Source organism: Fukomys damarensis, unplaced genomic scaffold (assembly GCF_012274545.1).
Source record: "Fukomys damarensis isolate Sample0158 unplaced genomic scaffold, DMR_v1.0_HiC HiC_scaffold_22, whole genome shotgun sequence".
Classification (NCBI taxonomy): domain Eukaryota; kingdom Metazoa; phylum Chordata; class Mammalia; order Rodentia; family Bathyergidae; genus Fukomys; species Fukomys damarensis.
In genome coordinates this window covers 8,731,578-8,744,293 of record NW_022900934.1, presented here as the reverse complement: position 1 = coordinate 8,744,293, position 12,716 = coordinate 8,731,578, and the positions used below count along the sequence as shown (strand labels likewise).

The 12,716-nt window shown below is 46.0% G+C and overlaps 1 protein-coding gene across 1 annotated transcript in view; it reads left to right on the top strand.

The window, feature by feature from the left end:
* The window catches only part of Tshz2 (teashirt zinc finger homeobox 2), a 163,944-nt gene extending 158,477 nt beyond the window's left edge, over window positions 1–5,467 (top strand). The window contains exon 3 of the mRNA XM_033767086.1: window positions 529–5,467. Within this exon, the coding sequence (XP_033622977.1) occupies window positions 529–3,596 (3,068 nt within the window). The 3' untranslated portion in view covers window positions 3,597–5,467. The remainder of the gene's footprint in view (window positions 1–528) is intronic.
* Window positions 5,468–12,716: the final 7,249 nt, after the last annotated feature.

The window sequence follows — 12,716 nt, the reverse complement described above, 5'->3', positions numbered from 1 at the left end:
GAGACTGCCTATCAAAAATACAATGGCTGTGCATCCAAATTACTTCTCAGTGCTCAAAAAATGATATATTTACTTGAGTATATGCCAATACGTTCAACTATTTTGGAAAATTTTACCATTATGATGCCAAGGGCCGAATCTTGGTTTTTATATGAGTCAGTATCATTTCCTGTTTTGCTTTCATGGGATTTGAGCTTCAATCCAGAATTCCTGAAATCCATACATATAAATTTAGCAATTGTCCCATTATAGGAACCATTAAAGAGTGATATTTCTTAAACACAAAACTATTAACTTGGGATGCCAGCCATTTATAGAGAATAATGACTCTTGCCAATTCTTTTAAAGCAGTAAATGGCACAAAAGACACCATTTGGCTTCTTCCCTATTTCCATGTGTTGGATTTCACAAATGTATAGATTCAACTCCTGGTCAGTTCAGCATGGAAAGTGCTTTATCCAAATGGGGACACCGGAAAGGAATGTGTAACCCGTTGGTGTTATTTCATCTCTTCTCCTTCTCTTGCAGGCTACGCCCAGGAGGAGCAGCTGAAGGAAGAGGAAGAAATAAAAGAAGAGGAGGAGGAGGAGGAGGACAGTGGCTCAGTAGCTCAGCTTCAGATCAGCAATGACACAGGGACAGACGAGGAGCTAGAAACAGGCCCAGAGCAGAAAGGCTACTTCAGCTGCCAGAACTCTCCCGGGAGCCACCTGTCCAACCAGGATGCCGAGAGCGAGTCTCTGCTGAGCGATGCCAGTGACCAGGTGTCCGACATCAAGAGCGTCTGCGGCCGAGATGCCTCGGACAAGAAGGCGAACCCTCACCCCGAGCTTCCGAACAAAGCACACACCTGCATGGATAAAATGACGGCCGTCTATGCCAACATCCTGTCCGATTCCTACTGGTCAGGCCTGGGTCTCGGCTTCAAGCTCTCCAACAGCGAGAGGAGGAACTGTGACACCCGAAATGGCAGCAACAAGGGCGACTTTGACTGGCACCAAGACGCGCTGTCCAAAAGCCTGCAGCAGAACCTGCCTTCCAGGTCCGTGTCAAAACCCAGCCTCTTCAGCTCGGTGCAGCTGTATCGTCAGAGCAGCAAGATGTGCGGGACGGTGTTCACGGGGGCCAGCAGGTTCCGCTGTCGGCAGTGCAGTGCTGCCTATGACACTTTGGTGGAGCTCACCGTGCACATGAATGAAACGGGCCACTACCAGGACGACAACCGCAAAAAGGACAAGCTCAGACCCACGAGCTACTCAAAGCCCCGGAAAAGGGCCTTCCAGGATATGGACAAGGAGGATGCTCAAAAGGTTCTGAAATGCATGTTCTGTGGGGACTCCTTCGATTCTCTCCAAGATCTGAGCGTCCATATGATCAAAACAAAGCATTACCAAAAAGTGCCTTTGAAGGAGCCAGTCCCAACCATTTCATCGAAAATGGTCACTTCAGCGAAGAAGCGTGTGTTTGATGTCAATCGGCCTTGTTCCCCAGATTCAACCACTGGATCGTTTGCAGATTCTTTTCCTTCTCAGAAGAATGCCAACTTGCAGCTGTCCTCCAATAACCGCTACGGCTACCAGAATGGGGCCAGCTACACCTGGCAGTTTGAGGCCTGCAAGTCCCAGATCTTAAAGTGCATGGAGTGCGGAAGCTCCCACGACACTCTGCAGCAGCTCACCACGCACATGATGGTGACCGGCCACTTTCTCAAGGTCACCAGCTCCGCCTCCAAGAAAGGGAAGCAGCTGGTGTTAGACCCCGTGGCAGTGGAGAAGATGCAGTCATTGTCAGAGACCCCAAGCAATGATTGTCTGGCTCCCAAGCCATCGAGCAACTCTGCATCTGACTGTACCGCCTCTACCACTGAGCTAAAGAGAGAGAGCAAAAAAGAGAGATCGGAGGGAACCAACAACGAAGAAAAAGTCGTGAAAAGTGAGGAGTATGAAGACCCCCTGCAAAAACCTTTAGATCCTACCACAAAATACCAGTATCTAAGGGAGGAGGACTTAGAAGATGGCTCCAAAGGTGGAGGGGACATTTTGAAGTCACTCGAAAATACTGTCACCACAGCCATCAACAAAGCCCAAAATGGCGCTCCCAGTTGGAGCGCCTACCCCAGCATCCACGCAGCCTACCAGCTGTCAGAGGGCACCAAGCCACCTTTGCCCATGGGATCCCAGGTCCTGCAGATTCGGCCTAATCTCACCAACAAGTTAAGGCCAATTGCACCGAAGTGGAAAGTGATGCCACTCGTGTCTGTGCCCACCAACTTGGCCCCATACACCCAAGTTAAGAAGGAGTCAGAAGACAAAGATGAGGTGGTGAAGGACAATGCGAAAGAAAGTGCCCAGGAGGAGGCATCGTCATTCAGCCACAGTGAGGGGGACTCTTTCTCCAAAAGTGAGCCACCCTTGGAACCCAGAAGGGCTGAGCCATGTCCCCTGGAAGAGGAGGACAAGCCCACGAAAGAGAGCAGTGAGAAAGAGAAGCCACAGTCCTTGGAGCCAGTGTCTTCTCTTAGTAACGGCTGTGCCCTTGCCAACCACACCCCAGCCCTGCCATGCATCAACCCACTCAGCGCCCTGCAGTCTGTCCTGAACAATCACCTGGGCAAGGCCACAGAGCCCTTGCGCTCTCCTTCCTGCTCCAGCCCAAGCTCAAGCACAATTTCTCTGTTTCACAAATCCAGTCTCAGTGCCATGGACAAGCCGGTGCTGAGTCCGGCCTCCACGAGGCCAGCCAGTGTGTCCAGGCGCTTCCTGTTTGAGAACAACGACCAACCCATCGACCTGACCAAGTCCAAAAGCAAGAAAGCCGAGTCCTCGCAAGCACAATCCTGTACATCCCCGCCTCAGAAGCACGCTCTGTCTGACATCGCTGACATGGTCAAAGTCCTCCCGAAAGCAACCACCCCCAAGCCCGCCACTTCCTCCAGGGTACCACCCATGAAGCTGGAAATGGATGTGAGGCGCTTTGAGGATGTGTCCAGCGAGGTCTCCACTTTGCATAAAAGGAAAGGCCGGCAATCCAACTGGAACCCTCAGCACCTTCTCATTCTGCAAGCCCAGTTTGCCTCGAGCCTCTTCCAGACCTCTGAGGGCAAATACCTGCTCTCCGACCTGGGCCCACAGGAGCGTATGCAGATCTCCAAGTTTACAGGACTCTCCATGACCACGATCAGCCACTGGCTGGCGAATGTCAAGTACCAGCTTAGGAAAACAGGAGGGACAAAATTTCTGAAAAACATGGACAAGGGACACCCCATCTTTTACTGCAGTGACTGTGCTTCCCAGTTCAGAACCCCGCCCACTTACATCAGTCACCTTGAGTCTCACCTGGGCTTCCAAATGAAGGACATGACCCGCATGGCCACGGACCAGCAAAGCAAGGTGGAGCAAGAGATCTCCCGGGTGTCGTCGGCTCAGAGATCTCCGGAAACAATAGCTGGCGAAGAGGACACAGACTCTAAATTCAAGTGTAAGTTGTGCTGTCGGACTTTTGTGAGCAAACATGCGGTAAAACTCCACCTAAGCAAAACGCACAGCAAGTCACCTGAGCACCATTCACAGTTTGTAACAGACGTGGATGAAGAATAGCTCCACAGGTATGGGTTGGCTCCCAGGCGATGGTGACAGCAGCCTTGTGAGGAGCTGGTTAAAAGGAGATGGGTCTGCTTAGAGGCAGCTGGTGTCTCCCAAGGCCAAGCAGGACAGTAACTTGCTGCCGTAGACTTATTTTTATGAGAGACCAGAACATGATAAAATAAGCCTAACTCTTCTTTCAAGTCCTCCAGTGTAGAGTGGGGCGCTAGAGTAAGATGGATTTAGAGAGATGAAGTCCACAGATGATGTTGTGCCTAGGCCTCCGTGATACACGAGTCCCTTAGTATCCAAGACGCAACCTCCAGGGTCCAGCCCAGGCTCCCTTCACAGTAGTTAACAAGCACGAGCTTCTCTCCGCCATTCCATGTCACCACCCCTCCTGCCTTCCCTTAGCAATGCTAATGACTTTCGAAGTGGGAGGAAGGTGAAAACAGATCAAAGATGGGGCAGTTGCTAGGGGCAGTCACTAGACAGAGATTTCTTAATCAGCTCACAAATAACTTAAAGTTGTCTTTATTATTGTTACGCGTAATTAATGCTTTTTGCAGCTTACTCTTTAGCAGTCGCTACCTTCCACTCCCTTCCCTTTATTTCCTACATTCATTTTCCCTGTGACAGTGCACGTGTCCTTAAAGGGATGGTAGAAAAACACTCTTCTCTGCGGGTCATTAAAGCGGAAGGGAGAAGTCTGTTTTCTTCTCTCGTCTTTTGTTTTCTTTAGGGTAGACTAAGATCAGAGTCCATCTCTAGCAAAAATAGGTGCGATGCATGCCCTTGAGATTTTATTTCACTTAAAGACACAAATGGCTTTCTGCCTACCTATGCTCCAAGCACATGGGGTCCTACAGCTCTAAGACAGTTTGCATCATGTATCACAGAAGTCCGTGGCTTGTGCAGGCACTGATGCCCAACCATGTCAGCTGCGGATAAAAAGTCCCAGACCGAGGTCAAATACCTTGGCAGATTCTCACGCACTGAGCATGAGGAAGGCTGGATCATAACAAGCACCTTTCATCTCCTTTTGTGTATTTCTTCGGCCTCCCTTTTGCTCCTCTCCAGCATGACACCTGCACATGCTCGTGAGCCTCGCACAGAGTCGAGTTGTCCTTCACCCGGGGCCTCACCACAGCATGACCACCCAACATGGACTGTTGTGCTTACCGGTCTAGTTCGTGTCATGCTGCAGTGCCGATCTGCTCTTAATTAACGCACAGTAAGCTAGAGAAAGCTAGCGACAGCTTAATAGATAAGTGCTTGACACCCCCTATTGTCCAACCCTTTACCACTAAGCAGTTGACTTTCTGACTGCATCACACAGGTTTGGACACTAGGTGAGTCCCAGGGAGAGACGGGTATTTGGGTGGCTTTGGGCTCACATGGCTGAGCTAGTGAGGTTTTTCTGAGTGAGAATGCCCAAAAAATGAAACAAAAGATTAAAATATCGAATCTGGAACTCTTCCCTTAGTGAGATCTAAGCTTCTGATCTGGACCCAAATGAAAACCATATTTTTTTTTTTGTTTGCATGTCTTTATCATGAGAATTAAATGTTACTGGCAGATTCATCCCTCCGTTTCCAGCATGATTTGATCAGCTCACCCCACTGAATGAAAAGCCGAAATATACATCCATTGAATTTACACACGAGCTTGGGCCTCTGCCACAGCCTATTTATTTGCTATAGAACATTTTAAATTTTATGTAACTTGCTATTATGCTTTTTGGGTGCTTTTTTTAAAAAAGGTGGACATAAATAGAATACCTTTAAAAAGAATGATGTTTCAAATCCGATAGTAGTGAATCCAAACCATGGTAAAGAAGACAAATAGGTAATGTTTATTTTGTGCTATAATAAAGACCAATTTTCCACCTGTTAGGTTTGTAATCATTTTTTAACTGCGTTATGTAAATAGGGAGAAGGGAGAAAAAGGAAGCTTGCATCCATCCTCTGTCAAAATCTGAAATGTACGATATCTGTTATAGGAAGGGAAGGTAAACCAATAATTTGGGAAAACATACACAAAGGCATTTGTTAAATACATAGATGTGTGCAAAGACAAGATAGCTATTTTTACATCTTCCTGCATTTGTACAGAGTAAATATTTCTAATATAGCCCTTCAAAGCACTATATTACGGTGTTACTAGTCACAGCCAAAGCTTTGCTCTTATATAATCACCATTATGCTATGATTCCCAGAAGATTGCAGGAAAACACGCTTGAAGATTTGGGAGTCGTTCAAAGCAATGAGAGTGTGCGTGTGTTGTGTGCATAGAAAAAAGAATGCAGCACTGCATGTGTTTGTGTTAACGGGACAGATACGCCAATTCGCCAGGATGCTTCCCTCATCTGTGCACAGGTGGTAGCTCGATGCTTTGTTCACTTGCGAACAAAGGCCTCCACTCCTGGGGTCCTCTGTGGACACGGATACAGGGCCTCCCCCACTGCTTAGAATTGTGCACGTTATGTTCTTGAGGGATCGCGAAAGGCACCACTGTTATCTGGAGCTCTAATCTTCGTTGGTATGCGTGATAGCACAAATTGTGTAAAATGATACCATGTTTAGAAAGCATGTCAAGATATGATGGAAAATATGGGAGCTTTGCCATATCTGTGTTTTCCAAAACACATAAATCTTGACCTGCATTTCCTTTCCCTTCTTGGACATACCTTAAATCCTATAGGATGCTCTGCCAAATGCTAAAATCAAATTTTCATTAAAAATTCATTAGAAAATATTAAATGTGCATCCCCTATTTTAGGACATAAGTAATCTAAAACAATTTCAATATGCATTTGTATATATCTTTAACAGCTACATGCTCTTGAATAATAGAAATTAAACAGAGAGTAAATCAGTGAGTCTAAAATGCATAAGGACTTAAAATTATAGTCATTACCATGTAATACAGTGTGCGAGTTTAACAGCACACCTAACCTTGAAATTGTTGGCAGGAATGTATTCTAGTCCAGTGAGCTGCCACCTTTTTTATGGACAGCTTGATAAAAATACATGTTCAGGTTGAAAAGAATGTAAGGTTGCCAGAAAAAAATACAGGATGGGCGTCCAGTTAAATTTGCATTTAAAACAAACAACAAATATATTTTAGTATTAATATGTCCAAAATATTGCATGGACCATATTTATACTTTTAAAGTATTCATTGTTTATCTGAAATTCAATCTTAACTGGGCATTCTGTGTCTTTATTTGCTAAATCTGGCAACTCTAAGTACATGGATTATCCGGCCGTCTAGGAAAAGCCAAATATGCCAAACTACTTGGTGTCTATAGGAGATTCTGACCATTTCTTCATTTATCAAATTTTTCTTTCTTCCTTCCCTCCTTGTTTTTTTCCCTCTTCCCTCCCTCCTATTTCTTTCATTTTCAACAAATATCAGTTGTGCTTTCCCATAGACCAGATTCTATTTAGCAATGGAAGCATAATAAATAGTGAACTGGCAGTTACGCCAATTATAGTAGCAAACCGTGCCAGGTCCTGCAGCAAGATCTTCACAAACATTATCTCGCTTCATTCTCACAAACGGTCCTATACAGGTTGATTCAACCACATCATGAAGAAAAAAAAATTGGAGCAGAAAGATTCTTTATGAATTTCTGGGCCCTGCTCCTTCTGTACCACTATCTAGGAGGCCATAGTCTCACTGCAAGCTGATCCAGGGAATAAACTACTGACCAGGACAAAAGTCTGTCTTTGAGGACACTGGCAGACACTGAGGCGAACAGCTCCGGGAATGCCCTGGCTGAGCACCCAGGAGGGACCTCTGGCCCAGCCTGGAAAGGCAGAGCCAAGAAGGAGTGACTTCAGAGGACCATTCACGCTGGTCATTCCACTCGGCTTCAAACCTCAGCTCACTCGGCTGTAAATCCCACCCCGCTTCCTTATCTGGAAAATGGAAACATGAGATGGTTGTAAGAATGAAATGAATACATGAAATTATTTTGCTACTAGTAGGTTCACCTTAGCTATGAGCTTCTCCTCACTCGTGTAGATTCACCAAAAGAAAAGTAACTGGCGCTGCAGCATTCCCTGAAGTACGTAGGATTTAGTCTTCCCAGACTTATCTAGCTCTAAGTGGCCACCTTGACAATTTCAGCCAGCTGCTGTTTGACTACAATAATGATGACAGCAAAACTGTCATTCATTGGCCTCTTTCTACCAGCCAGCCGTGATGAGCAAGTCATCCTCACTTGGTACACATAAACCCACAGCTCAGGAGGTTTCCTGATTTACCTGTGAACATGCAGTAAGCAGGGGGGTGGGACCGGAGCTCACCGTCCTGTACTCATCCACTTTTCTTCTGCTTCTTGGCTCCCTGGGGTTTCTGGGTACAATTGGGAACCAAATGTTCCTACCGTCAACATCTCAGAGGAAATGCTATAAAACGGGGACTAGAATTGAGAGAAGAGTGAGGCTTCCCTGGGCCTCTTGGTGGCTCTGACTGTAAATCAAAACACAGTTATGCATCACTTAATGACAGGGCTACGTTCCTAGAAATGCGTCCTCAGTGTGGTTTCACTACTGTGTGAACATCACAGTGTACAACCGAGACAGCCGTGACATCATCGGCTGATAGAACCTCATGAAGCCACCAAGGCACAAGGTCTCCAACGTTGGCCGAAAACGCACTACGTGGCACGTGGCTACGTTGCAAGGGAGGGACCTGGGGCCTCCCTGCGCTCCGTATTTTAATTCCCTCTTCCATCAGGTAATGAGACAAATCCATTTACTGTACAGTGTCTAACCAAGACGCCACCCAAATTCCAGTGAAAACGGGCTCATCCTCCTGAATCTTAGGAATTCATTTCAGGGAACCAAACAAGAACGAGGCAACTAGGGTTGAGTAGGAAACTCTGGCGTTTCTCAAGCTGCAAGAAACAAACGCCTGTCTTTCTTGATGTTTGCTTTTGATCCAGCGATCCAGCTTAACTCCCTGAGTGTCAGTGGTGCGGGTCCCCACTGCACTTTTCCCCTCATTTGGACTCTTGAATGCTCCACCCTGACGTGTATAACTTGGTGCTTTTAATATGGAGTAACATTATTTTTCATTTACTGCGATCTGCCATCAATATCATCTTTTCATTTACCCAGATGCAATTCTTTTTTTTTTTTTCCCCTTTCTCTAAATTGAAAATCCGTGAGCGACAGGGAGTGCGATGTTTTAATTAGCTCATATTTTTTATATGGATTTATGTCTTTAAAATACATTTGTGTAATTCTTCAGCTAAATTAAAAAACGTCTTTCTGCGAAAGTGAGGAGGGGAAAATAAAGAGCTAAATTGTGTCATTAGCTTAGGTAGGGCGCAGATGGAGGATGGAACGGGAGGAGGGACACACACGGTCACTGAAGCTGCTCCCGGGGCTGATTTGGAACTGCCCTGCATTCAAGGAAGTCTTGCTTTCTGGAGGCTTCTCAGAAATGGCTTGAGCAGGAGTTTTTTTTCAAGGCCCCTGGAAAGAAAACAAGCATTACTTACCTTCCGTGAGCTCATTTGAAACGGAACCTACCGCCAAACAAAACAGAAAAATTGGAATCCTAATGATAAACAGTTTTCCCCTGCATTTCTCTCTTTGTCTTTTTTTTTTAAACTATCAAGTTTAAAGCTTTCCGCGATGCTTTTTTCCTGCTTTGTAGGAGACAAGTGACATTCCGTGGTAGATGGGAGGGAAAAGCCATGCAGAACTGAAATCCCTCTAATGCACTGACACTGACTTGCCCTCTTTTGTTGGAAATGAGCAGGAGCTCATGATTGTTCATCAAACGGCTCCTAATGCAGTTAAAGCATTCAGCTATAATTTCTCCTTGCATTTATAATTACTGTCATAGACTGCACACCTCGGTGAGCAGATTAAAGCTATAAACTATTTAGCTGCGGCTCTCCGACGAGGAACTTGATTTGTCTGGCAGGAGTTATTTGTTAGGGAGCTTGACACTTCACATAAAAATGACTCAACTTGATGAAGAACAATGCGGTTTTAGCAATGCGGGGATTTTAAATCAGTCCGGACGCCACACCCTGCAAGGCTTGCAGGGCAGTTTGTTAAAAGATATGGAGGCCACAGAGATGAGGGGATGTGTTAAGGGTACCAAAATAGAACAGGAGTTGGTGTGCAGCTGCTTTTGTTTTGTTTTTTTTTTTTTTTTTGCCCGGCTCTTCCCTGGAAGATTGGGAGTTTGTTGGAAATCAGTGCATGTCATGTTGCCCTATTAAAACCCATGTAAATGTTACAGAAGGCTCACCTGGCAGGGAAGAGGGGACACCAGCAGCCCAAGGCGCGTGTCACATTCGGTAGTTTTACAGAACTCTGTGAACCCAAAGCCCGGGATGCCAGCCTTATGTGGAAAGTGAGTGCCTGGATTGGATATTTTCCTAGAATATTCACATCTTTCCCTCTTTCTTTGTTGTTTGCAGGAGGTACAGGATATATATAGGCACAGAGGAGTGGCCACTGTGCTGATTCCGTATCTTTTAGCTATGTAGTTAAATGAAAAATAGATGTATTATGACTCAGATATCTTTCAGTTGTTGGTACACTACTCACTGACCAAGGTCTTAATGGATTGTTGGCATCTTTGATTTGCTGTGGAATTATGCCCCATCTACCCACACCTCACAGCTGTGTATGTATATAGATATATATATACAATTTACAACTAGTGTTCACGATAGAGACTGTAGAATACTTATGGGTGGGGAGCGGTAAGTGCTAATGCTCAAATTGTCAGGAGTCGCAAATGCCAGTGCTCCAATGCCAGCGGTGACAGGAAGGGCCAAGCAGGCCAGGCCACACATTAAAGCTTGGAGAACCTGTGTAGCTCTAGCAGTTTTCCAGGGAAGCACGAAATCCCTACCCTTGTGGGAAGACACCCTGTGTTTAAACTGAGAAGTTCTTAGTGGTATATTCAGATTTGGTTCGTCCTGTTGTTGTTGTTGTTGTTTTGTTGTTGTTGTTTCTTCAAACACTCCTCAGTGAAAACAAAGTATGTCAGAGACCAGATTTAACTGCTAAGCTACTAATTTGCTGCCTCTGGATCTGGTGGCTGAATGGAGACAGGAGCACAGTTTCCTGGTTTTCTTTGTCCCCTTTCACCAGCCCCACGACCTCAGTCCTTACCTTCAGCCCTGCTGCCCCAGTTGCTGGAAAGGTGCTTAGTTGTTTACTGGGAAATGGCACCTGACTCTTATGACTTCATCAAGTTGCTGCTACACAGTAGGAAAGCAGGCCGGGCTTGCCATAGGGCACCCAGAGTCCAGGTTTGCCCAGGACTTGGCAGGAAAGGTTTTGGAGATTTGGGGCTGAGACCCGAAAAATTTCCGACAAATGCACAGGCTGGTCACCTTGTGTCTTGACATGCTCTAGCTGTTCCTTCTTTTACTGATACTTCTCTTGCTTCGGGGCATGAGACACATGGCTGGTACAGCTGGCCAAATGGTACACGGGCTCTAAACCTAACTCATTTGGGCCTAGGACATTTGCTGAAACCTTATAACAAGTCTACAGAGTAGCTATTATTCCCATTTTAGAGAAGAGAATGCTGAGGCTCAAAGAAGTTGCTTCACCTCCTGGAGACTGACCCCAGTAGCAAGTGGTTTCTGCCAGACCCTCTGGAGTCTAAGCTGCTCTCATCCCAGCACCAGCTGGCAGCACCCATCCCAACTTCAGTGTGTGTATACTGAACACTCAGTGTTGCCAAGGGTGGTGCCTCCAAAGCGCATAAAGGTTTAACATACTAATTTTTTAACGATATGTGTTGCTAGACCTCAGTTACAAGTCGTTGCCAAGAGTGGGATGTTCTTGCATGCTCCGTACCCTAGCACAAAGCCTGGGTACCGAAGATGAGGAAGTGGGACATCCCATTTCTAAAATTGCACCAACTTTAGTCCTACCTGCATGTGCTCTTGCAAACTACCCAGCACTCTTGCCAGTAGGCAAAAGACTGTGACTTAACCGGATTCTTTTCAGGGAAGTTGGCTCCCAGTGATGGCTTGAAGACAAGCTCTTCATACAAAGGCTTCCTCTCCTCCACTCAGGCATCATGCTGGGAGCACTTCCTGTATATCTGCTGCAGTTCAGGGGCTATAATCAGGAAAAGCAAGTCCCAGGAGATGGATTCTTGTCACCAGGGAGACAGGTGAACAAATGTATAAAATGGCACAGTGAAGGGACAGAAAAGGGAAAGCTGGTTTTCAGAGAGTTCATGGAAGACCTCTCTCAGAAGATCCTCACTGAGAGGCTGTGGTTTGAAAGTGCTCCCCAAAATGCCCACTAACCCCCACCCACTCTCTCAAACTGGGTATTGAATCCAGGGCCTCTGCACTCAGCTAAGTCCCCAGCCCTTTTGTTTTTTGAGACAGTGTCTCACTAAATTGATAAATTGCCCAGATGAGGCTTGAACTTGTGATCTTCCAACCTCCTCTCCCAGAGTGCTGAGATAACAGGCATGCACCACCAGCTGAAATTTCACTGCCACTGGAACAGTATGAAGAAGTGGGCTTTGTAGAGGTGACCTGGATAAATGCTGAGATCAAGCGAATGACTTTGTTATCACGGGAGTAAGTTATGGTCAGATATTACTGGAGTTGTGGAGGTTAATCATTACTGGTGTGTGTGATCCCAGAAGTGGCTCAGCTATCACAGGTGTGAATCTGTTTTAGTAAGAGTGAATTCTCTCAGGAGGGGTTCAGGACGAAAAGAGTGAGTTACCGTGGGAGTTGGGCAGTTATCGCGAGAGTGAATGAGTTATCGTGGGAGTTGGTCAAGTATCGCGAGAGTGAGTGAGAGTACTGGGTCAGGTATTATGACAGTATGTTGTTACTGCGGAGGATGAGTTTAGCCGCTTTTCCCTTCCCTCTTCTCTGGTTTCACACCATGTCTCCCGTGGCGTTGTAAGACTTCTCCTAGCACGAAGATCTTCACCAAATGCAGCCTCGCTATCTTGTACTTCTCGGCCTCCAGAACCATCAGCCAAATACTCTTCAATTCTTAATTTATCCAGTGTTGAGTATTCTGTTACAGCAACAGAAAATGAACACCCTTTTACGCTGACATCAGCATAAGTTTCCCGGGCTGAGCTTGAAGTTCCCCAAGGAGG